Source organism: Accipiter gentilis, chromosome 8 (genome assembly GCF_929443795.1).
Source record: "Accipiter gentilis chromosome 8, bAccGen1.1, whole genome shotgun sequence".
Taxonomy (NCBI): domain Eukaryota; kingdom Metazoa; phylum Chordata; class Aves; order Accipitriformes; family Accipitridae; genus Astur; species Astur gentilis.
This window is the reverse complement of record NC_064887.1, coordinates 16,516,319-16,543,208: the sequence shown is the minus strand read 5'-3', so window position 1 is coordinate 16,543,208 and position 26,890 is coordinate 16,516,319. Positions and strand designations below refer to the sequence as shown.

Genomic DNA, 26,890 nt, shown 5'->3' with positions numbered 1-26,890 from the left:
GTGATTCCACATCCCATGAAGCTGCTGTAGACTTAAACTAATTGCAAAACTTAGTTGTTTTGCAATTTGATATTCATATAGGCCATTAAATTAAGGTAAATGATCTAGCACCTTATTTCACTCTGAAGTTCAGTTCACATAAACAAGTACCACTAAAATGTAGATTTTAATTTTTTTTAAGCCAACAGAGAGAAACCATCTTGATCACGGGATGCACTGTTGCGGTCTACTGCTTTAGGATGTTTAACCCGTAGCTCCCAAGGCAGAGAACCAGTGCTGGGATCTGCAGAGCATGCATAGTCCTAGATTTCAATGAGATGCCCCCTTCTCATTGCACAAGTTTTCACAGGGACCAAATATATGACTGAAGTGTTGAATTTTTACAAACAGCCTGATATAAAATAGTCCTCAACAAGTCAATGAAAACATACCTCCTTTCATCATAACGACACCTGTTAGAAGGAAATATTATGATCTTTCAAATTGGTTTGGGCATGATTTTAGCAATGTAATGCTTCTTCTCTCTCTCACCACCTACCCTGTTTTTCAATGAGAAACCCTGATTAAAACATCGAGGCTCCACTTAATCTACAGATCAGTTAATGAAATGCTTGAATACAGGTAATTTGCGTTAAAAACTTCATCTTAATGATAGACTGGTGCAGTTAAGTCACATTTTTCCCAATTAGAATTGAAATATACAATAAACCTATTACTGTTACCTGCTACAAGACAACCAAAGAATTGCAAACTGCCTAATACCATAGTAATCAAAACTAACCTTAATTACTATTACAATGCACCTGCTGATGTATCTGAGTACATACACCCTTAATTATGTCATTTCATGAGAGGGAAGAGCAAACAGATTCTGGGCACAGGCAAAATAACAATCTTTTCTATCTTCAAAGTTTCCATGTTCGTGCCAGAAATGCCGTTTCCTTTGTTTTAATTTCTTGAACCACAGTGCAGCTGTGGAAGTCTGTGGGTTTATAGATGAGTGCTAACAGCAAGTGCAGTAGGCTAACAAGTACATACTTGCTGGAAGCAGACAAACTTGAATGAAATAAAATAAACAAACAGTTCCCAATGTCCTCTGTGTAAACATTACAGTATTTTAACAAAAGGATAAAAGGTAACAAGAGGCAGAGGCGTAACAAAACTAATGCTTACCTTTACCAATCACCCAGCAGATGAGATATTCATTCATCTAACAATGTGTTGAAGGAGGATTTCCTATGCCTCTTCTTTTAACATCACAGGTAATATATCTTACTATTTCAGTGTTAGTCTATCACACAGATACCATATCTCTCAGAAGAAAGAGTCAGTGCAAGGTAGAACAGTAACTCTCTGCCCTTCCTAAGGGGAGAACTTGGCTCAAAATGCTCATCAGGCTTTCTCTGGTAGAGAACAGCTATGTCATGGAAAAGGTTTTTGCTTTCTAAAGAGACTGGAGGGCCATTTATCTCTAACATGCAGAGCGTATTTATATACCTCTATGGTTTTCTGAAAGATTTTCTAAACGCCTAAAACTATGGCTTAAAACTACAGATAGACGATATCCCAATGTAAAGAAACACCAAAACCAAACTGGTTGTTTAGTGCGAAGTCATAAAAATTGCAGCTTTTTTTAAAAAATGAAACTCCACCAAAACCTAAAACAAGGTGTTTCAAGCCTTGAAGCAATTCATTATATGAACAAAGGCAGACAGTAAAGGCGTAGTTTGGAGTAATCATTTTTCCAAGAAGTTAAGAGTGAGGTCTTAGGAAACTGTTAATCTAAGACCTCAGTGCTAAGAAAAGAGACTCCTTTTTCTTGCCACCTCACTATTTCATTGCCACCAGTGCTTTCAGCACTTCGTTTGAATCTGTCTCTTGCCATCTGACATCTCAGTTAATTGATTTGATGTGCAAAATAGTTATAGATAACCCAAAGAGATAAAAAAGACATAGTTTTCTGCCTATGTAAAACAGCTTATCAGTGGATCAAAAAAATGCTGGAATTGTGACCCGTGAAAAGTCTAGGAATAAAAACATTTTTTTCAACATTATAAGCCACCAGATGCGCTCAGCTGTTTTGTGAAACCTTACCCTTAGTGGATGTTATTCTGCTGTGACGCTGAAGAAACAGCAAGCAGGATGCTGAAGAGGCAGGCTCCAAGACAACTGTCGTTTACTGGTGCTGATCCTGAACACCACAGGCAGGGCTACCCCAGTATCTTCCTTTTAGCTCCCTGCATAGCAATGTCTACAAACATACCCTCAAATTGCTTTATCCCGATTCTCCTGCTACACAGACTAATAGTCTCACTTCATCTTGCATTTCCCATCTGTCTGTATTCACCTTATTACACAAAACAGAACATGTGGGTTTTGGAGAATAAATTGTCTGGTTTGTGCTTGTAAAAACAAAATGGGGTCGTGATTCATGACTAGCCCTCCTGAACAACAGGGTAACAAAAATAAATAAAATTACACAAACGAACGTGTGTAATCCTTTCCCAACCATACTGGGGCGGGAGTGGGGGGGGGGGGGGGGGAGAAAAAAAATAAAAAAAGGAAAAAAGGAAGAAAAGGAAGGTGATTATATCTTTTAATCTTTTACTTTTGCAAGTCCTAAGACAACGCATTTCTCACTTCGCTTGCCTCCTCACAGCTCCACTGCTATTTTGTCCTCTCTCCCATTCCCCAGGAAGCATTTCTACCTCACAGAGTAGAAACTGTGTAAGGTAGGAAAAGGCTTGCAGTACACCCTGAAACCACAGCACCACAGCTCTCCTTTCTGCAACTGCAGTAGGTCAGGCAGCCCCTATGTTGTGCTTGCTATCCAGTCTCACCTCTGTGCCATATCCTACCTGCACTGGTACAATTGTTAGCACAGCTGCAGTGAACTGGATGAGGAAGCCGATCCAGGTTATCTAAAGTCCCTTCTGCTTTCCCTTTTCTGCAGGGTTATTTTTAACCTAGATCAATCTCAAATTCAGTTCACCTTGTTGTCTCATAAATAGTTGCTCCAGCACAGTTGGGGGCACAGAGGCAGGAAAAAAGTGGCAGGGGAGAGAAAAGCAAATCTGCAACTGAAAGAAATGCGTATGAAATAACACCTTGCACCTATAACAAAGACAAAGCTTGAGAGCAGGCAGACTCTTTGCCAAGTTCTAGTCCTAAATTTCACAAGTTTATAAAAAAATCCCCACCAACTCAAGGTTCCTAACACTGAAAACTCTGCAAGCTTAAATGACCAGAAGCACTCATTAAAAAGATACACTCTACCTGGATTTGATCTGGAACCCAATGCTGTGGAGCACAGACAATATCTTTTATTAAACTAACTGCTGTAGTTTAAAAAAAAAAAAAAAGGCTTCTGGGCAAACAAGTCTTTCAGGATGTCTGTAGTAGGGACACAGACAAAACACACAAAATCTGACGGCCATCCAAAGGCCTTTCCACAGCTCTGTCCAAAGGACAGATGTGTCAGTTACGGAAGAACTTAACTAACTGGAGGAGACTTCCCAACAGCCCAAGGCTCAGCGTGGAGCACAAGCCCTCCAATCGGGCAGGGCAGCCTGCGACACTGTAACTTGCAGCATGTCCTTACAGTTCCTCCACTTACTTCTCTGTCTACACTCTGCTCCCTGTACCAATAAGATGGTTAATTTTTGCAGCATAGACACAGCCATAATTACACTAAGGAACAACGTGACTGTTGCAAAAAATATGAGAAGTCTGAGTATTTTTCAAAATATTACTTTTGATTTGTGTCATTTCTACGCATGTGGATATATGGGTAAATGAATGGACACTAAAGAAACCCAGCAACAAGGGAATGTCAAGTAATTTAAAATATTCTGTCTTTAAAGCTGTCTGAGCCTGTAATAAAGGCCTAACCACAACAGCTAAATACATAAACTAATTTATCACTTGGAGGTCCTTCTGACCTTTTGTTATGCTACCACATGGCTATCATTTACTGAGTGATAGCCTCTCTCTTTGCTAGTCCATGCTGTGAATAAGCATTTTGCTTTTAACTAAAGCAGAATTTTCAGATGGTACATACTGGTAGCCTTACATTGGTGATTACAGCAAAGGCATTTTTAGGTATTTCTTCAGCAAGTAATTATAACTACTTATGATTTTCAGATGATGGAGTTCTTTATTGCTGAAACCTAATTGATCAATAGTGAGACAATACAAGCCCAAAAATACACGAAAAGAAGCTTCAAATACATTGTTTAGAGATGTTATACATACAGTCCATTTCAGTATCACCGGAATACATATTGTTAATTACTCTATATACAATACATACTATAGCTGATGTTCTACAATGTGTAAGCAAGGCTCCAAAAGCTATTCATTTCAAAATCAGAGAGCATAAACACAATGAGCAAAAGAAACAAGACAACAGCTGTTGAACAAAACTACACTTAGATCAAAAACAGTAAAACAAGGGTCTCTGGAAAAGTGACAGGAAATCAGCAAGCTTGGAATAGTAATGGACATGGAGCTTTTCACCTCTACTTCACCTATTCTAATCTAATCAAGGTCAGCAGTGACAGAGCTATGCCTCATCCAGTCTTTACAAGAAACAAACTTGTGGTCTCTTTTGGTCCTCAATGAGTAAATACAGCAGAATGACCCAGCACTGAATGCACATGAAAAATAAAACCAAAAAAAATTCAGTTCTAAGAAATGTCCCCTGAGGAGGTTAAAATCTACTGGCAAAGGAAAATGAAGAAGGCTGCATCTTCCTGTCAAGCACATTTCAAAGGAGCACTACTTACAGAATAATTATAAGAGTTAAAAAGGGAAGAATTGACTATAATAAGAACTCTGTCATACTGAAGATACTGTAGTGGGAACACTTTGAGGAGGAGGAGGAGTGAATGAACATAAAACTCACATGCAGAATACACATCACACACACTGTACTTGGCTATTTAAAGACCACAGAAGTCGAAGATAGTAAAGTCATGTTAGATTAATAAATTCCTAGTGCACAGGAAGCTGGAGATCTGGCTACCACGTAAGAAGATATCTGTACAGAATTATGTTTTGAAAATCATGTATAGTTTAATTTTAAACGTGCATTTTAAGAGCAATTTACTACCACATATTGCTACAGAAAAAGCAGCAAGGACCATTTGAATCCTGGCTAACACAACTCAGAAGCCAAGCCCTTGTGGTTTCAAGATCTAAAGGAAGAAAATCTTCCAGTCACCAAAGACTGTATTCTAATCACCTGGTCTCTAATCCAGTTTGGTGATTAAAAAGAAAGAAACAGACAATATCACAGCTAAGTATTCTTGAGTCTAGCAAAAAAAACCCACAAAAACACCCAAACAAAACACCAAGTGAGATTACTATTAATTTCTAAACAAACTTCTTGCTGTCATGTATGACGTTACCTTGCATATCTACAGGGGCAAATAATTCAGAGCCATACTTAGTAATTACTTCAAAAAACCTGTATTATTGAGTTACCTGAAGAAAAAAAAAAAACCAACAAAACTTTCTACAAACTTTACAATTGCAGGGCTGACATTCATTGCAGTCTAGAAAATAGTTCTAGTAAAGTTAAAACATTCCTGTTTCATATAAAATCAATAATGATCTTGAAAGTAACAGCAGATTCACTTACTGGATTAAAAAAATACTATGTGACCTTTTTTAAACTCAGAGATGTGTTGCAGTTGTTTCATTTACGTTGTGTGCTACTTTAACAAATGATTCCAAGGTAATGAATATTAATAAAGCTAACATTTTCCTACATTAATTACAACAAGTTAAGGTAGACTCCCTGTGGCTTTTTTTTTTTCTTAAAAACGTAATTTACCACATGTTGACATTTTTAACTCATGGGTTGCAGAAGAAGTTTTCTCAACTACTGTAAATTGAGCAGCTGAAAGAAAACACCCCAAACAATGAAGTGAATAATTAAATGAATATTAGGATGAGGTATCAAACTTAGAGAAACTTTTAAGACAACTGACAATTGTGCCTCTTTGGATTTCAAATGAAAAATACTTATATCATTATTTAAAAGAACCTCAGAGTTCATAGGCTGCTGTGCCCTGTGGAAAATCATGAACCCATTTAAAACAGGCACTGAGTTTAAAATGGGTACAGAGCCTGTAAGCTTCTCTTTAGTAAAGGATCACTTTTAACATTTGTCCTCCGAAATCCACTGCATATTAGAACCTGGAGCAGAAGGGCATAGAAAGAAAACCCTAACAGACTACACTGAAACTTCCCATCTTCTCTATATACACACATGTATCTTGCCCTCCCTGCTGTGCAAGCCTGATTCACTTTTTTGGTGGCTAAGCTTAAGTTTCTTAACCAGCATCCAGATGTCACACACCTGCAACTTCCGCCTAGAAATACTCTGAAACATTTGCTCCATTCTACTACCGGTGTTCACATATAACTGGTTTTATTCCTCTTCATAGCCTGAGTGAAGTACCAAGTACTGAAGATACTTGAACACACACAGAAAGTTAAAATAAACGAGAATATAAGGGCCATGGTTGGGTGAACAGCATTTACTGTGCTGACCACAGATAGTGAAAGAGTTCTCAAATTACACTTCATGAACTAGTAAGTCTAGCTATCAGCAGAAGCTGCGTTACCCTTCATTGTTCTTTCAGGGACCTTAGCGTGTCCTTGATCCACACAATACCATATGCTCCATGCGTGGATCGAGGGCATAACATCACCTTTGCAAGTCAAACCTGGATATTTTACTGTTACCACTTGAAACAACTTCATTTTCAGTGTCCTGAAGTTTGGAATATGTGCTAATGACACAACACACAAACCAGGAAAAATGGCTCAACAATGCAAACATGTATCAGAAACACTAAAGCTCCATCACATTTTATGTTTCTTTAGCTTTTTAGTTGTCTATCATATAAATTAGATTACACATCAACTTTCACTGCCAGTAAACCGAATAACGCTTCTGATAATTTATTATGTGTGTAAGTATTCATATATTATTGATCCTCCACAGTAAGTGAATCCTGGACTTTCCCAGCAGTATGTCAATGATGATCAACAACTTCTCCTAGTTACAGAAGTTGTATCATTACAGAGCTTTTTGCTACTAAATATACTGAGTAACTTAACATCTGAGCTTGATGTCTCCAGCAGCATTTCATTTTTAAACTCTAACAAAGGGAGAGAGAGGAGTTCTAAAGCAAACTCCTTCTGCAACTTAAAAATCACTGTGTTTAGTAATATGAGAAAAGAATTAATTAAAATGGAAGTACAGACTGTGTGGTGCAGTCTTATTTAACTGCCCAGACTAACAGCAATACAGCTAGTATGAAGTACAAAATGCAGCGTTTTGTCATCTGAAGTACTTCAAACGATCCACCCTCTCTCTCTTCACACATATCTTTGTAGGTAGGCGAAAACACTTCCTATCAAAAATTAATGCACTCAGCTAAACAAATAAAAACCCACTAAACAGTAATGATCAAATACTCAGAAACCATTTGGTTTGTGAAATCTGTAATAATAATAAGATGCAAGAACCGAAAGGCAAAACCACGCAGCAGAACTGGGTAGGTCAAGCAGAGCCCCTTGTCCCACAGCTGGAGACACCCATGCAGGTCCCTGGCCAGCCAGAGAGGAATGCTGCATGGGCAGGCACTGGCCTGTGCAAATCGGGTTACTTGGTTCTACCCCAGACCTCAGTAGTAAACACACAAAAGGTAAACAAACTGGGGGGGGGGGGGGGGGGAAGTAATTTCTATGTTTAAACTCCTTTCTGTTTTAATATCGCCCAAGGAATTTCCAGTAACAAAGGGTATTGTTGTAGGAACACCGAGCTTGCACAACTGGCTGCTCTCTACGTCTCGTCTTTTCTCTTATCCATCACAAACATACCCGAAGTTTTCCACTAGAAGCGAAGTAAGGAAGTTAACTTACTGAAAATGAAGTCGGGGTAGGGGTGGTGGGGGGTGTGCGTGTTTCCCCAACAGTTGGATCGGCTTTATATTATTTAAAGATCATACTGAAATACTTGGGAAAAAAAGACCCCAAACCCAGCAGAAAGCACCCGGCGACGGCAAGTTCAGACCGATGCTTTTGTCTTCCATTTTACCCAGGGATGAGGAGAACAGCGTTTGTACCGAGCGCGCTCCCCAACGATGTAAACACGCCGCGGGGCTGGGGCTGTGCCGCGGGGAGCGGGCAGGACCGGCGAGGTCCGCGGGGCTGCACGATCCGGGCCGGCTTAGGAGTTTCTGACCTACATTCCCGGCAGCGGGAAGAAAACCCTCCCGCCGCAGACGGAGCGGAGCGGAGCGCGGCGCGGCGGGCGGCCTCCCCCGCCGGCAAGGGTGTGTTCAGGGGTGGGGAAAGCGAGCCGGCCGGGGCGAGGATGGAGGCTGGAGGCTGGCGGAGGCGCTGACACCTGCCCGCCGCCACCCCGGCCCCGCCAGCAGCTCCTCCTTCGCCGGGACGGACACCTGCTGCGGGACAGCCGGACGCGCGGCCCGGCGGCGGCCTCGGCCCGGCGGCCGCAGGCGGGTTTATCCCGCTCGTTTCCCGAGGCGCTACACCGCGAGGCGGGCGGCGAGGCGGCGGGCCGGGGCCGGGCTCGGGCTCCTCCGAGGCGGCGCGAAGGCCGCGCCGAGCTGGGGGCCGGCGGGCGCGGGCGGCCGAGGCCTGCGCGGGGCCGGGGGGGGGGGGGGGGGGGGCTCGGCGCCTCAGCCGCTAGGCCGCGGGGCCTGCGGCGGCGCGGGGCGGGCGCGCCGGGCCCGGCCCGCCGGCCCCTCCTCGGGGAGCGGAGCCAGGCGCCGGGCGGAGGCGGCGGATCCCCCCTCACTCACCGCTCTCGATCTCGTTGCCCTTCTTGGCGGTGGCTGCGTTCCCCATGGCCGGGCCGGGGCGGCGCGGGGGGGGAGGGGGTGGGGGGCGGGAAGGATGCCGGGCGGCTGCGGCTGGGCGGGGGGCAGGGCTCGGCTGGCGGGGCGGCGCGGCCCGCGGGCGCGGCGGCGGCGGCTGGCTCCCCTCGCCCCGCGCTGGGTCTCTGTGTCTCCGGCCGCCGCGGAGGAGGAGGCGAGCGCTCTGCCCCCCTCCCCCACCCCGACACACGGCGGAAATGACGGCCGGGGCGGCGCCTCCTCCCTGCTACGCCGCCCGCCGGGGGCGCGCGGGGCGCGGGGCGCCGCCGTCCACGGCACCGGCCGCTGCCGCCGCCGCTGCCTCAAGCTGGGCGGGGGGGGGGGGCCCGGCCGGAGGGAGGGAGGGAGGGAGAGGAGGAGGAGGGGGCCGCGGGAGCCCTGGGCGGCGCCCGGCCGCCCGCGCCGGCGGCGGCTCGCGGAGGGCAGGGGCGGGCGGCCCGCGGGGGCTCCGCCGCTGCCGCCTCCGCGCAGCCCCGGCCAGCGCCCGGCCGCGCGGGGCGGCGGCGCGGGAGCGCCCCCCCGCTGCCGCCGCCCGGAGGGCTGTCCCGCCCGCGGGGCGCCAAGGCTGAGGCGGGGGCGAGGCGCGCCGTCCCCAAGGTGACCCCGGGAGGCCGAGCGCGCCGCGGCCCTGCGGCAGGGCCCGCCCGGCGCCGGGGGCTCGGCCGCCTACCCCCCTCAGCATCCCCGGCGGCCCGCGGGCGCCCACCCCGCCGCTGCCCCCCGCGGGCGGCGGCCGGGCCCGCGCCCCGGCAGCCGACACGAGGACGAGTCGCGCTTGCCGCCTCTCGCCAGACTGTTTTTGCGTGGCTCAGCGGACTGCCGACAGAAAATACCCAAAGTAAGCGAGCTGCCAGCGAAGACTGTGGGGTTTTTTTTGGTTTTTTTTTTTGCCTCCCCCCTTTCGCTGCCACTCACGTCGCAAATAGCTACAGCTACGCGTTTTCAAGCGGTATTGTGACTTTCAAGTTGATCGTAGCTCTCTTTATGTATTTACCACGTGAAACGCTCGGAGTGTTTTGGCTCAGGAAGGAAATGCTCATCAAAGAGAAGGCTCTGTTTTACGTGCCTTGCAGCGGGGAGAGCGGAGAGCAGAAGTGCTAATCTTATGGATCGCAAACGGTATATATTCTGCCAGGACAATTTATGCGATGCCCAGCCTCTTCTGGCAGCATTCTTTCCCCGCGGCTGCAGGCTGCACGAATTGTTCTGGCGGCAGCCGTCCCGGCTACCGTCTCTCACAGGGGCCATCCAAATCCTCTCCTGACAGCGGGGGCTGCCTGCTGGTGCAGCTCACGCTGCCGTGGCCTAAGACTGAATTACCTTGCTCTCTGTAAGACGGGGTTTCATGCACACGCGCTAATGCGCACTACAGCAGACACCTCTGGGAAATTTCCAGTCCCCTGAGACCGTGCAGTGGAGTACGCTGCATGTGAACACCGGGGCAGATCTAGCCAGCGCGTGGCTCTGCCTTGACAGTGGTACAAGCTGCCCGGATTATCCAGCTGCAGAGTTTGGGGAACGCTCCTCCGAATTATCTTGATGTTTTTTGTAGGTTGAAGTTCTGTCAATGAACGCTTCAGTTAAGGGACTTTCTCTTGATTTTCACCTTTTCACTTGCGTTATCCTGATCTGTGTGATACTGCTTGCTTCAGAGGAGTACCTGTGTTTTTATGATGAAAGCAGCAGTCTCTGAGGAAGCCAGGTCTTTATTGCTTTGAAGATCAGAAACAAGACTTGGGCATAGTGAGGAAATAATCTGCAAACCATTGGGGGCGGTGAAGCTGCTACTATTGAAGAGGGCTGTCTCGTTTTGCCAAAGCCCGAGTCTCCGCATTCTTTACGTGTTTACCCAGAGGTTCAGTGAGTTACCGGTAATTCGTTCTGCTAGGGAAGGGCAGGGGAACTGCAATGGCCGGATCTGTACCAGGAGGAGAAGCTTAGCTCGGGAAAAGAAGAGGGTACTTTCGCCATTGACCATCTTGATCACTCGGACAATGACAAAGAATAGAAAACTGAGGTGCTGTAGTATTTAAATAAATGTCTCAAGATGCTATCACAGGTAGATAGGTAAAGATGTTACCCCAGTTTTAAATTTGTTTTCCCTGCTTCAGCCATCGTTATTTTCATTTTGGCCAGATGGCATCTGAGCCAGCTGATTTTCATCCAGGTGCTGACAGGCATTTTGATATCCTTGAGAAGACAGCAGCAGCATCACTAACAAATGAGATATGCTGCAGCATCTTTAGCATATTCTTGCCATTACAGCTCATCCCTTCACTAGCAAATTACGCTGCATAGGCTCTATATGTGAGGACCCACCGAGGTCCAATAGCCATTACTGCCCTGTAGGATTTGGTGGATGAGGATCAGCTGGTCGTTGCACGTAGTCCAGCAAAATCCTACACATACAGACATGGCACCACGTATATGTGTGCAGCAATGCATGACACTAGTTCTCAAATAAGCACATGGTCTGAGTACACGTGCAGCCTGATGGATTTGCATGAATGCTTATACCCAAACACTCTCATAATCAAAAAAATAACAAATAGAAGTCAACAGTGCTGTGAAACATTAGGTGAAGCACTTCCACGGTCCTAGCATTACACGTTTAAGTGAAGATAACAGAAACAAGGACTTAGGGCTGGGCATTTGCATTCTCGTTCGCACCACTTGCACAACTTATGCTATATTAAAAAAGTTAATACTCATTCACTAATTGCAGAACATACCAATGTAGCATAGATCATACATGTTATGTGTATATATTTACTTAGCATTCAGAGTATCTACTCTTATTCTAGCCCTAATCTTTGGTTTGCCTTAATTTTCCTACATAAAATCCTTTGGTTTTCTTATAGAAAATCCTTCGATGCTGAAATGCCTCATATCACTGCTCACACAAAAGTAGTTTGTCTTCTTTCTTTCAACACGATTGAAAAATCAAATCACGCAAATATGAAAAGATGTTCTGTTTGGATATGTTAGAATATTTCAGCAATGGCGCAACCTAAAAAATTCAGATTTCATTTGTTTTGCTGATCTGTATAAGATTTAAAAAAATAGCTATACTCTAAGAAAGTCAGCTCAGCAGTTTTAGAACTATACACATTTAATGATGTAGTTTCAGTGACTCACAGTAGGTTTTAATCCATTTTTCTACATATGTGGGTTTAAATCCATTTTTCTACATATTTGTTGGGAACTATCGATTAGGAATATCCTACCAAGACCAATCTTTTTTCTGATAAAGCCTAAAGCTCTGTAGCAGATGTATAGTTCCCTCATGAAACTTGCATATTCCGCTCTACATAGACTCAGAACTAAAAATGAGAGGGTCATTTCAGGACAGAAAAGATAAATTTCTGTTAGATCAAAGGCTCTCACGTGCTTTTAATGGAAATCACTTTTTCAGACGGTAATTAATTCTGGAACCACATATCATTTCACTCCATAATCACTCCAATTTCTAGATGAGATAGCGGCATTTCTGTAGCAACTGCAGCAGTTGTTTTCAATACACATTTGAAACAAGTCACTAAATTTAAATCATTACGCATCGTCATTTTCTTCCCTCGCGTTTGAGGTGTGCCTGCATTGCAAGGGCTCGGCGTATATAGATTGATGGTTTTGCCCATCCGTACTGATAATTCTTACCCTGAGGATGTAGGCTCTGCTCAGGTTATGAATATGTACCTGCCTTAGTTGTAATTCTCTTTGTATGGCCAGCCTGCCGTACCATTGCAGCAGTGCCTGTAAATTGCAGGGTTTGAATACCAGATTTGACTGCTCTTCCTCAAATCCCACATTCCTGCATCTTTGAATACCCTTGGCAGCCTCCTTCTCTACTCCTAAGCAGACTGATATATTTGGCATTTAACTCTTTGTTTCCCTTTCAGGTTGTTCCAGAGTACTGGCACATTTCCTGCTCTCAGCTAACCCCTGGTCTGCCAGCGTGGGATGTTTTTCTAGCACGTTGCTAACGTGCCAAGAAGCATATGTATATCTTTGTGAATATGGAAGTTATTTTCCAAATTTTACAGCTTCTGACCCAGAAACAGGAATATTCATCACTGCAGCATAATTTCAGACCTGCCAAGAATATATCAATTATGTCATATGGATGTGCTAAGGGAAAGGATGAAAGCGGGAGTACAGCAATTCCCCCTGCACCCTGCAGTAGCTATTCAGAGAGCGATGAAGTACGTCCTTGTGCAGGTAAGACCAAATCCACTGATGCCTAATTCATTCCTGCTGAGGACCCATCCTCACAGAGAGGAGTCAAAGGTCTTACATCGTGTTTCCACAGTATGTGAGATTGCCAGCCCCTGAATTCACAATGAAACTAGAGCAACTTGGCCAACAACTTGCTCTGCCAGATCTCCTGAAGGATGTTCTTTGATGCCCTCCGACTATGAATGCAGAAGAAATCTGGAGCCTCAGGAAGGTGTTCTGCACACTGTGACTGTTACAGTTTTGAGGGACACTTTGGTTCAAAGGAGGGGTTCTTAATTAAGGGTAACTTGGGCTTCCCTCAATGTGACTAGGTACACTTAAAGCAAGATGCTCGAAAGGAAGTTTACACCAGCAGCCAACACTTCACCACTGCCACCCTTCCCTTCTTGGCATTAGACGTTTCCCAAGATAGCCACTGGTCAAAAAAACCCACGTAAACATAGAAGCAAAGGGTTTATATATTCCCTTATTGATTTTGAACTACACTTATTTCACCACAAACCTCTCAAGAGCCATAAAGTTGCAAGGTGGTTTTTTTTCTGTTGTTTTGAACACAATTTAAAGAAACAGGTACATTTTGGCTATGCTTTCGCTGTCAGTATTGCCCCTTGACAGGATAGCATTTGTCGAATTCTTTATGGATAGTGGCTACATATTCATAGGAGGTGGCAGGTGCTGTCTTGTGATCAATGTTCTGCTGAATAGACATGTTTTTTTCAGAGATAAACTACGGACTTCCTTAATGGGCAAGTCCAGCTGCTCAGTTCTTGGCCTTTATCTCCCATGATCATTCGGGAGAGGGTGTAGTCTCTTGCTATCAGGCAAACAGCAGTTTTTTCAGTTGCTTATAATTGTTCTGCAGATTATTCCATATTTGTAGGAGATACCGCCTGCAAATTTGTGATTCAGAAGAAATTGCTGATTACTGTTAAGTAAAATTCTTACTGACCTGCTTCTGTAATTGACTTTGTGATCCTTCTGTGGGTATCTGGCCGCCATCATGCTCATTTTAAAGGTTTCCACATCGAGAGAAGTCCTTTGCTTTTCTACACAGGTGTTCCAAGTTTTTTTGAATCCATGACAGATTGCTCAGCCTAAGAAAAGCAAGGTGTTTTATACTATCTTGATTTGCTGCACTTCTGAATAGTAGATGGTGTACAAAAATTGAGTAGAGAAAAAAACAGCAAAAAAATTTTATTGCATATTTTGTTCTTGTATTTTTAGTAGTTCAGCAATGTTTTTGGATTGCTACACATGAACTATGGAAGGAATGAAACTCAAAATTGATGGTATAGTTGTCTGACATTAGATTCCAGTCTAGTCACACACTTGTGTAGTCAAAGTTATTCAAATGTATAGCTGTTTAAAAAACTATATAGCAAAACACTTTCAGGGTAGTTGACTTTATTATCTGCGTGCTTACCATAATTGAGAGGTGATCAATATTATACTGATGTTTGTTCTTACTGTATATTGAGGCTCTGAATCACTTACTTTTTACAGAATAAAGAAGATTAAAACCAAAAATTGTTAAGTTTTTTAATTTCTCTTTTTAGGTCTTTTCTACAGAGATCTCCAAGTTAATTACAGCTGTTAATTTAAAGTAGACTAAGCTATATTAAATGCCTCACTATGTATTTTTCTTCAGAATTAAAAATGACCTTAATTCAATTTAGCCTAACTCACTTTGGAAGTGGAGTAGGCTATGTTAAATGAAGGTCACTTCAATTCTAACCGAGAGACTTCACACAAAGAGTTCACCAGGCTTTTGTACATACTCTGCACCCAGTAAGTTAGGAATGATGAAGGACTAGTAGTCACACATCTAAATCTAAGCTTCACTGTATTCTGCTCAAATGCATGTCCTGTAAATTGTGTCCCACTGTCACCTATCACTGTATTAGGTAAAGAAGTATAGTGAAAAAGCTTTTTAATGCATAATCAGCTCTTCAGCTGTAATATCTTTAGTAGTGCCATCTAAAAAATAGAAAAATATGTTTTTCCTGGTTTATTATTTATATCTAGAAGTACATTTTTTTAAACAGAAACAAAATCACTTTCCTAATACCCATTTATCTTTCTACAACCTGTTGATTTTCTCTTAGGGCTACAGCGCAGTTCCTGGAAATACTAGGAGCTGTGCACACATGACTAATTGAAGGTAATACGTCCCATTTGCTCTCATCATTATTATTTCTTCTGCACACACCATCTTTTTTCTGCAAGTGTCCTTTGTTCTTACGAAAACAGCCATCCAAGGCAGAGGTGTCAGCAACATGCAGTTTCTTCATGGTTCAGACCCCTGGTGCTTGCAGTCAAATTAAGACAAGCTTTTGCCTAATGTTCAGCTTCTCCCATCTGCTTTATCCGTGTTGTTATTCCTTGCTTATGATTTCAAGCTCTGTGTGCTTTTCTGCATCTAATATCTTTGTCTTATGCTACTTTGAGCTCTTGGTCATATCTAAGGTGTCAGAGCACTGTCCAGTCCAACACTTATTCATGTATTAGTTTCTTGGCAGATTCTAAATTGCCTCATCTGGAGTCTGCTTCTCCCAGGAGTCTGTTTCTGTATTATTTGCTCTACTTTCTGTTGAAAAACAGTGGCTTTTTAAAATTGGAAGTTTGGTTTTTTTTAATCTACAAATCTTCATTAGATTGTACCCTAAGGTGGGCTGATTCCATGCTTTATCGTAACACCTGTAACAGATGAAATTGTCTCCCCAATCTTATAAACTACAAAATACTTTAAAACCTTCAGGTTCAAAGCATATAACTTTCATATGCTTCATTTTTATTTAGAATGCAATACTCCTCAATTTTTTTGTAACAGCTTCATGAATATCCTCCTTGGCTTGGATTGCTGAAAACTGTTAAACATGCCAAATGCATCAGCACTTGCTGTTTTCAGAAGGAAAACCTCTTTCTGGTCGACTTGCTTTTAAATAACACTTACTGCTTCCATTGTACGTTGAAGTGTTCTTGCCTTCTTTTCCAGTAGTTTCTGGTATTTCCAGAGTTTGAGCCTTTAAATGCTCCAATTTCTTCTCAGTGTCTGTCTTTGATTTCTTTTTATTGCTAGTGCCATGAATGAGGAGTTGTTCCAGACTCAGAGGATTACAGTGGATCTTCTTTAATCATGTGTGTCCGCAGTGCCTTTTCCTCACACTTAAAAGCCAGAAAGCTAAACCTCTAAAAGAACATTTAGACCGGTAATGTTTCATTAGGAGAAATAATAAGCAAAAAAATTTACAGTATCATATTTATAGGTGTGATTCTATTATAAAAAAAAAAAAAAAAAAATCCTTGCAAGAAACAACAGTAAAAGCTACTTTGTATCTGAAAAAAAAAAGAGCCAAGAAACCGACTTAGAAAGTTTATTTAGTATTTGTAGATCTATTTTTGGTTTGTGTTTGACTGACAAAGCTAGAAGGAGAAATATCTATGGTGCTAGCCAAGAAGAACATATTAATCCTCAGCAACACAAAGAAGAAGTGGCTATTTCAAGTAGTTGTAACGCAAATGCCAATGTAAAAGCTTTTTCCTCTCAACTCCACAATCTGAAAAGCCATTGGCAGAATGTGCTTTGATATTAGCAGATGTTCTGTATATTTGATAGATGCATGACTGATCCACCAAGAGAGAGAAATTGAATGTTTTCAAGCATTTTTTTAATCTCATGGAACAGAGAACTTTTTGACTTCTATTTACATTTAGTCCAAGCTAGATTTCCTTTAAACTCAGTTTCACTTCTGAAATGTTGAGCTAATAGTTGAAATGTATATAGTGCTTCCAGTGAAGCACTTATATTTTTTTAATCCATATTAAAAGATGGTAACTATGTGAAATACAGGGTTTTTTTCACAGGAAATGTGAACGACAGGGCTTTTTAATTGGTATTAGGTATTACCTTTCTAATCACCACATTTACATGAAAGAACTCCATTCATTCCATTTTGTGCAAAGGGCAGATCCATTCCGAAGAATATATTAACCAATAAATGTCTATGTATAAAAATTACCCTCAAGCATTTCTCGTTTCCAATGCTATAATTCCTTTCAAATAATTTACGGTAAAGACAATCAATCAGGATCTCTAACAGAGGACGTATAGAAGCCTGACCATGTTAGGGATAATGTTTGCACTTACTTGTTATGTCCAGGTGCAACATTTTAACTCAGAGGTGATGGGATTTTATGTGTATAACACTTGAAACAGCTGCTTTTTTGTCCTTTGATATCTCTCCTCAGAAATCTTCCCTTATGTCTACTTTATTTTTATCACAATAAAAATTATCCTCTGATTCAAACATAATTTTCTTTTGTTCCTCCTAGTTTTTCTTCTTTATATTGCTAAAATTAAAAAAAAAAAAGAAAGTATTTCCTTTCCTTTCCAAGAAATATCCTTTTCTGTACCCCAAAGACTTAATATGCCTTTAGTCTCACCCTCTGCTTTCCCCCCTTTTCTGTCCCTTTCAGCCTCCCACCCTGTTCTATTTACTTGCTCTTTCCCTTTGCTGTACTGCAAATTCACTATGGGAATCATTATTTTGTAAGGGTTCACAAAGCTAATGAAATTCAGCAGCACACTTTGGTGGTGTTTAGCATCCCTTGCTTCATCCAAATAATTAGGACATCAGATCTTATTTTCACTAATAGGGTTGAATATAAAGATGCATGTATGTCTAAATCAGCTGGGGCCCTGCCTGGTCGTTACTGAAAAGACAAAACACAGTTGAGATTTCTAATCTCCCAAGCACACACGCGCAGGGGCATAGGCCATAAAAGCCATTGCTGAAGAGAAAATATTTTTGTGAAGTGTGGAACGAAATCTTGCTTTCTTCATACTCAAATGAAGTTTTGCCATCAGTGCCATCAGGATGTTACCTGCAACACTGGGCCTGGGTTGGTTTTCTGTTTTTGCAGCTGTTACTTCTCATAAACTGTCTTAAAGAAAATACTTTGCTTACACGCTCTCTTTCATTTCTGCTGGAACATTCCATCAATTTATTGCAGAGACAGGAGTATAATTAGCCATATCCATTCCCTCAAGGGTAGCATAGGACAATACACTGAATAGGCACAAAAGACATGTTAGAAATGGTTCTCCTGGGTAAATAATTCATTCCTATAATTTCTTAGGAATGATAAATGCAGGTTACATTGCTCTCCTTCAGTTAAAAGCACTTTCCCTATGGGGGACAGGGGAGGGGTATGTCCTTTCTACCCGCTACCTGTTTGAAGGGGGAGCTAAATGGTTTGTATGATGATCCTTTAACACACAAATATTAATAATACAATCAATACCAATCCTTATCATTTATGCAGTGCTTCTTCATCCGTAAGTATTAGGGTGAGACAGGCAGATGAAGTCAAAGGCTTCTGAAAGTGTCAGTGGCGTCGGAGAGCGGCAGTCCCACGGCAGCTTGGATTTCAAGGGAGGAGAGAGGAGAAAGGCTGGAAGAGGTACAGGGAGAGCAGCAGAACCCCTTGGGGAGGGCAGCTGCACCGCGCCGCAGAGAGGAGAGCATCGTAACTGGTAAAGGAATGAAACAGTGCAGGACAGAAGGGAAGAGGGTTTGAAAATGGTAAAGAGAGAGGAAAATGAAGGCAGAAGAATTGGAGCACGTACAAGTGCAGAGAAAGGAAAACAGATAAAATTATTACGGAAGAGAACTTGTAGAACTTGCCTCATTCAACAGGAAAATATGCAATATGCTCTTTTAAGACAGAAAACAGTAGGGGAGGTAACCTATTTCATTTGGAGAGAAAAAGTGTTGCTTATGACTAAGAGAAGCTGTGATTTTGTTGCAATCTCGGCAATACATAACGTGGTCCAGGTTCATCCCTGCCTGTGTGTCTGCTCCATGTATGGACCGCTCTACTCACTCCCTGACGGCTCTGAGTGCAATACTTTGCAGGCTTCTGGTCTGGACACAGTCTTTTACTATATGTTTGGACAGCTGCATCACAACGGGGACCTAATTTTGAATGGGGCCTCTGTTTTCTACCATAATTGAAATAATAAATCATGATCACTCAATAACATCGTCACTCTTGTTTCTTGGACATAAAAATCTCATGAGATCATAAGGAAATGTAATTTATATTAATACTATCTATTATGTTCACAAAAATTACAATCCATTGTCTGAACCAAAACAAAAAATCATCATGCCTATGTAAAGTGTAGTTGTAGCAGCCTTTTGTTTCTTTGCCACAACAAGTCGTTGTGAAGAATTTGAAGGATTCTCCTACCCCAGGCTGTGTGTTTGTTTCTCCATAGGCATGGCACTCTGCAAAGTTCCTTTCCCTTTTGTGATTTTGGAGACTCTAGCACAGGCAGGACAGGCCCCTTTAAATCTCTTTGGCTTATCTGGTTGCTTAGGACAACCCCTGTAAACATCAGTAGAACAACATGTGGTCTTCAAAAAGCTGGGACCTTGAGAAAAAACTAGGTCATTTTGGGACAGACAGATCCCATGTATCCGTAACTGTATGAGGAGACATATGCTTTTGCAGAGATTTATTTTGCACATTTCTTTTGGAATGGTTCATGCTTTTATGCTCTGTTTTAGTTTGTGATTTGTGGCAAAAATAAACATTTTTTTCTGTCAGCAGCTTTTTTTCTTGTTTTCTATATTGCTTTCTGTTGTGACATAAATATTTACTGATTAAATATTTATATATAATGAAAGAAGAATATGAGAAAGAAGACTTTGACTATACAAAAGTGACAACTCTGCTTATCATTTTATTTTGATAGTGTGTTTTTATTGTGCCTTTCGAGGCGATAGCTTTAGAAAGGTGAAAAGCCTATTAGAAAGCTAATTTAAAAATATTGGGGATAATAAAGTAAGAAAGAATGACAATGTTACCCTTTGCAATATGAGTTGTGAATTAGACGTGATAAATAGAGGGGTTAAATATTAGCTAGCTGATAAATATTTTAAAGCTTGTTCTTACTGATATGAAACAACAGGTTCTTTCTTATACAGAATTCTGAAGAATTAAAACGCCAACAGTCTGGTGGTTCTGTGTCCCTGATAATTCAGACCTCAAATTTTTTTTTTCAGATAATGTTTTAGAAATAAGATTAAAAGTTTATCTAGTTTGTCTCCTCTCCTGCCAGTGTTTCATTACAATAAGTTGCTTCAGAAAATTATTACTATTACTGCTATATATGTTATTACACTACTACTTTTTCGGATTTAAAATGTGATATTCTTCCTATATGTCCCTCCCTTTCACTGCTGTCTATAAAATAATTGCTATCTGTGGGAGATATATAGACAGGTGAACTTAGTCATCCATGAACAACAAGTTAACTATGACCTCCATTTTATGTCTGTAATATTTAAGATTAAAATCTTCATTTAGTTCTTGTTAACATTGTAGATGTATAACTTGTACTTGATATAAAAATACACCTGTTAAACTTTAGCTATGAAAAACTCATGGCAGAATATCATATTATTTCATCTATAAAACATGTGGTTTTGTGATTAAACGATGAAGAAAGTCTGAAGAAGTAACTTTATTAGACTAAGTGAATCTCACAAATGAATATTAAGTTATTTGGAACTTCTGGTTGAACCCTGTGTACGTGTTGTGGTTTAACTCCAGCCAGCAACTAACCACCACGCAGCCACTCACGCACTGCCCCCCACCCAGTGGGATGGGGGAGAGAATTGGAAGGAAAAAGGTAAAACTTGTGGATTGAGAATATTACAGAAAGGAAGAAACTAATAATGATAATAATAACAACAATAAAACGACAATAATAATAAAAGGATTGGAATACACAAAACAAGTGATGCACAATGCAATCGCTTACCACTCACTCACTGATGCCCAGTTAGTTCCTGAGCAGTGATTCACCCCCAGGCCAAGTCCCCCCAGTTTATATACTGGGCATGATGTCCCATGGTATGGAATACCCCTTTGGCCAGTTTGGGTCAGCTGCCCTGGCTGTGTCCCCTCCCAGCTTCTTGTGCCCCTCCAGCCTTCTCGCTGGCTGGGCGTGAGAAGCTGAAAAATACTTGACTTGGTATAAACATGACTTGGCAACAACTGAAAACATCCCTGTGTTATCAACATTCTTCTCATACTGAATGCAAGACATGAGCTATACCAGCTACTGGAAAGAAAATTAACTCTGTCCCAGCTGAAACAAGGACAGTATGTCACTCTTTCATTCATTTTTCTGAGACACAAAAAGGAATTTAAACCAGTTCTTGTTTATGTAATCCAAATTCATATAATTTTAAGTCTTACACAGTCTTTCAAATGAGAGCAAAGTAAACAGAATATATAACTGAGTCAAACCAGGGTAAAATGCAGAACAATTAAATTGAATGTGAATTTAAATCTCTTGTAACTGTGGCTGGAACTTTGAATGGCAAAATCTTGTCAAGTCTTCATAGACCTGCTGATTTCAGTGCACTTTTTATAAAACGTGAAGTTGAACTGGGTCATTTCTCTTCTACCAACTCTGTTGCAATACACTTTTAGTCCAACATAGGGGTAGGATGGGACTTGGAGAGTAGCAAATCCAAAATCTGCCACTGTCTGCTTTGGATCATCAGCTGAAAAACTCTTCTTTTTAAAAACCTCTTCTTTTTAAACAGAAGCACGGTGCTTTAAGGAAATGAGTGTTATTATCAGGCTATCCTTTCTACATTTCTATCCTACTCATTACCTTAAAGAGGGATAAGACAGCTTTCAAGACATGAGCAATTTTTTTGCATGGAAATCCACATAAACTTAGTGAGATCACTTCATAGTGTGCTGTTCCACAAGTTCTCACTCCACACATTACAGTTTACTTTATAATCGCTGTTAATAGTTCCTGTTGGTGAATGCTACACAATAAAGACAAATTTTCAATCTCTAAAAATGACAGGACAAGAGCAAATAGACATTATTCAGCCTATAGAAAATATTACCTATGTTGGGGTAGTCTTAGTTCTCCTGCGAGTTAACCCCTATATTGTTTAACTTTGCTAGAACCAGAAATTCCTGTTGTAAATAGCAAGCAAGATTTGATTGAAAGGGGTAGGTAGACAAAACTCTATTGCTGAACAGGAAAGCTCCTTATACAGTCTGAATTAAATCTCACATACCTATCCAGACAAATATTGATTATGTTAGTACGAGATATGCAGTACAAAAGTTCCTTGTAAAAGATAACACAAAATGAAAAAATCCTGTAATCTGTACTACAGCATTTCGAAGGAAAGATGCCCACATTCCAAGTTCTTCTGAATATTGCTGTATCAGGGCACCGAGGGCACGAATAAGCCTTAATGGCTCTGACCACCTGGAGCCTCCCCCACACCCATGGGCTCAGGAGTTCTATTTAAGTTCACGTGTAGCCCTCAGTTCTTGCTGGAGCTGTACTGGGGGCGTGCTGACCTCCTGCACAGGTACAGCCTCAGCCTGGCTATGGTCCTCGTTGATCCCCAGCCTGTGGGATGGCTTTCCAGCTTGTTATCAGTCCTGCCTTCTTATTATGGATCTGTCTGGGAATTGCTGGACCTTATCCTTGCCTATGGACTGACTGCCTGGCCTGGCCTTGGACCTGCCTCATCACCATGATACTGCCTTACGATACGGGCTCTTGGTTGGGTCTGTCTGCCATCTCCAGGTCTGTCTTGCTTACCCTGCTTGGGTACTGTGGGGCTGATAGCTGGGGTTGTGGGATCTCTCTTGGTTCATATTCTTACGGTTCATATTCTTACCAAGCAGCCCTGCTCTTGCTGCCTCTTGACATGTTGCATCTCTAATTTAAATCTGAAGTCTTAAAGGTTCATTTAATTTGCAGAAGACTCAAGACTGCTGCCCATAGCCCAGATCCAGTATTTCCATTCAGTACCTTCCTATGTTCGTATCTGTCCCACCTGAACAGATACTGATCCTGCATTACTTATTGCTGTATGGCACAAACTCAGATTTTGGTAGCATTTACTACGTGTTGCAAAAGATGCTACTGTAATTCTAGACTTAACTATTCCTATAAATGCAAATGGATAGTCCTTGTCCCCACTACAGTAACTTCCACTTCCTCTCTGCAGAAATATCTCGCCACTTCTATCGCTCTTGGGTCTTCCGCTGTGACATCCCAATTTGAGTGGGTGAGAAGCAACGTGTGCTGCCTTCAAGCTGTCCACCTCACCAGGCTAACAGGCACTCCAGGAAACTGAATGGCCTTGTAGAGGCACCTGAGCATCAGACACTACATATAAGCAAGTAAGCCCTGACGGGTCAGAACTGAGTACATGTAGTTAGATGTTTTTGCATTAAGCAGCCCAGTGTATCTTGTAGTACTGGTATTGGGAAGATTTTTTTCCACTGTTAATGAAATTTCTCTATCTTGCTGCCCTAGAGAAGTCAGTATTGATTCTAATGTCATCTCACTATGTTGGTTTCTCTTAAACACCTACCTAGTAATGAAACGACTGTGAATATGGAAATATTTCATCCCTTCTTCAGGGTACCACATGGTACAAATACATCTATCAAGCCTTTGGAAAGAAGGTTAAGTGTTATTTCTATTTTATAGGTAAAAAAAAAATCTAAAAGGATTCTACAGTCCTGTCATTGTCATTAAAAAGTGTTTGTGGCCATTGCAAAATTAATTTATGGTTGTATAAGACAAATGCTTTCCCCAGCAACCTGAAAACTGTTACCCATGCAGCTGGAAACTGCTTTGAGGTACAGACCCATAAAGAGGTTCTCGTATCACCTAGGATTTTTTGAGAAACTTGTATGTAGAAACAGTGAGGAACTAAGATATTTCAATGTTTTAATGGTGCATATTAATGAAATCCAAGCTTCAGATTAATAGTCTGCATACAGTTTTAGTCTATTAGTAAAGATTGACTCTTCAACAGTCTTTCATATGAAAAATATTGTATTTCTGTGGTATGAAGTTTTCTGTACCTTAGCTAATGTAAAGACTTGTATCTAGAACTAAGATTTTGGAAACAGATTTGCTAATGAACTCCACTGTAGGAATGCTCTGCAGAACACAAATTCTGAAGATATTGTAAGAAAAAAAAACTGTTTTAAACTATATTTATTAAGAAACATCACAAGGCTATAAATTAATAAATCTTAAATTTGTCAAATTCTGGAAGACACTCTGACATCTAACCTAAAGAGCACATGAATGGGATCCGGGAGGACCTGTGCACTTTGTTCTGCCGGGCACTCCAGAGGTCATGTTCCAAGCAGTGTACAAAGTGTGAAGTAAATGAGACGAATGCTGAAAATAGATTTTTTTCAACCCTGTACATATTTCAGATCACTATCTCCTGTGTGGCTTTTGAAAATGTACTTACTGATAGGCACAAAGTCATCATTGACATGACATTGAACCGATGGCACTGGAATAAATTTGAATCTGTATCCATTACCTTAATGGAGATGCATAATATTTAGCTGATAGGAATGTTGTGAGAGTAATTCTTGTACAGTATTGCCAAGTGAATAACAGTTTTGCTTATGACAAAGGTATACAAGCCTATCCAAACAAATTCTAATATTCTATGCAAAATTATTTAATTATTTTCCTCCCAGCCCAAATTTAAACTAATGAAGCATCAAAAGACCCTAATAAAAATAAGTGTGGACTTTTCTCTGCCAATTGAATCACCATCTTCAAAAGATTTAGAGGTTCTTTAGGTCATAAAGCTTAAATACCAATTATCTTCCTTAAAAATGGCTACAGTAATATAACACACAATAGTTGTCACATTGTAATACATCAAACTAACAAACTGATCACTTCAGACTTATTTCAATAAACCTGTATGAAGCAATTTTCAGTTACACCTGGTAAGGTGTGGATTGAATGGATACTGAGAACCTTTATACTGTGAAAGGAAACAGTATGACTCTGCTGGGGCAGAAATCTCTCTCATTCCTGCTTTTCTCAGTGATTTCAGACCATATTGCTTAAATAATGGTTTAAGTCCCATGTCCAACTGCAAAGGAGGAGCAGCTCTTGCACCTCTGCTTGGGCCTGCAGGCCAGCAATAGCATAGGTTGCCTTTACTAACACTGTATGATCTTACCCTGATTTGTGAATATTTATGAAATCTGTTTTTATTTCCTGGATGACCACATTAACTTAGTTGACCAGCAGATATAAATTCCAACTTTCCTTTGACTTATGTCTTATTTGATCTTACAGCCTTCACAGTGGAAATAATCTATTTTTTTTATTGGTTTGATGGCTGCTCAACAAAAAGAAATGCCTCTCCAAACTGCTGAAGTTCTGGGACTCCATTTTTTTTTTAAACAGGTGTGGACAGCAGATGGGAACTTGAAGATATTATTTGAAAAAGAACCTCCAAACTTTGATTACTAAAGAGATAAAGACACTCTGAAATGGTATTTTGTGTGGGTAAAAATAGAAGTGTCCATATCTTAAAGCTGTTCAAAACCATGCCTGAACCAAAAGGGCCCCATTAAGCTTGCGTGTAATTGACTGTAGTCTGTGGATACCTTTGGTGTTACGGTATCTGCTTACATCAGTACTGAATTTCACCCAGAGTGTGTTTGGAGTGATGAGTACTATAAAAAGTTATTGTATATGAAATGCTATGTTATGTCAATATCATACTGCTACAACTTGTAAATTCACATTGATCTGTATAATAAAAGATGTTTACAGGAGTAATGAACTCAATCAAGCACGTTTGCTGATATATTAAAAAAATAACAAGCCATCTTGCTGGGCATTTGATTTACAGGAGATAATCCCAGGCAGTACTCTGAAGATTAGAGAGATAGGAGATAAGAAGCTGTGACAGGCTGGCAGTATCCGCCTGAAACGCCATCCCCTATTAGCAGGTGTTGGTGCTGCTGGGAAGCTGTTGCATGGATTTTGCTAACATGCTGAGCAGATGGCTTATTACAAGAGAAATGGGTGTTGCTTTTTGAAGCAAAAAATATGTATGGGCTAAGAAGTCTTGTAGCGAGAATCCTGAGGGAATATAAAGTATAGGGAGGGAACTCGAGCTGAACCTTTTTTCTTCATTGGTAATGTTTTCTAGTCGGGCGCTAGGAAATGGGTGGTTTTTGACAGCACAGACTATGTTTGGACATAGTTTTATAGCAAGTGGGAAAGTGCACCTGTTCAGAAAAGCATTAATTAACGACTTAATATATTTCAAGATGAATGTCATGCAAACAGAAGAACACACACATGGAATAGCTAAGTTTCCTATTATACAGCTACACACTGGTTCTATTTCAAAGCTTTTGAACTTCATGACTGTTACTTTTAATGTTTTGAAACTGTCTTTTCGGCATTCCCCAGCACTAACAGTTGCACGAAGATACAACCTGTTTCAACAGCAGAGACAAAATGCAACTGCAAGTTTTCTGGGCCAGATCAGACCGTGCATCCTACCACAGATGCTTGAGTTTGATGTTTGAGTGGACAGGAGAAATACGTTTGCATTTCAAAGCCTATTTTGTGACTTTGTTCAAAGACCAATATTCTGTAGAGAATTTAATTATCCCCTTTGTAATTTGAAGAAATTATATTTACTGACTTTGAGATGATTACATATAGGCAGCATTACAGTGCTTATAACTACTCAGGGAGTATGTTACTAAATCACAGGAAAGGTAAAATAGGAGCAGTGCTTAAATAAATAATCAACCTTTCTCTGAAAGATAGGATTGACCCAATTGCCCCCATCATTCTTCTACTATAACAA

General features: G+C 41.3%; 1 protein-coding gene and 1 long non-coding RNA gene across 2 annotated transcripts in view; one reads left to right on the top strand and one right to left on the bottom strand.

The window, feature by feature from the left end:
• PRKACB (protein kinase cAMP-activated catalytic subunit beta) overlaps positions 1 to 8,939 on the bottom strand; it is a 74,485-nt gene extending 65,546 nt beyond the window's left edge. Inside the window, exon 1 of the mRNA XM_049808832.1 lies at positions 8,847 to 8,939. Within this exon, the coding sequence (XP_049664789.1) occupies positions 8,847 to 8,892 (46 nt within the window). The 5' untranslated portion in view covers positions 8,893 to 8,939. The remainder of the gene's footprint in view (positions 1 to 8,846) is intronic.
• Positions 8,940 to 9,646: 707 nt separating this feature from the next.
• Positions 9,647 to 14,678, top strand: LOC126042178 (uncharacterized). Its single transcript, XR_007507071.1, has 3 exons — positions 9,647 to 9,759; positions 12,821 to 13,139; positions 13,231 to 14,678. It is a non-coding gene; the product is annotated as an uncharacterized LOC126042178 (long non-coding RNA).
• The last annotated feature ends 12,212 nt before the right edge of the window (positions 14,679 to 26,890 follow it).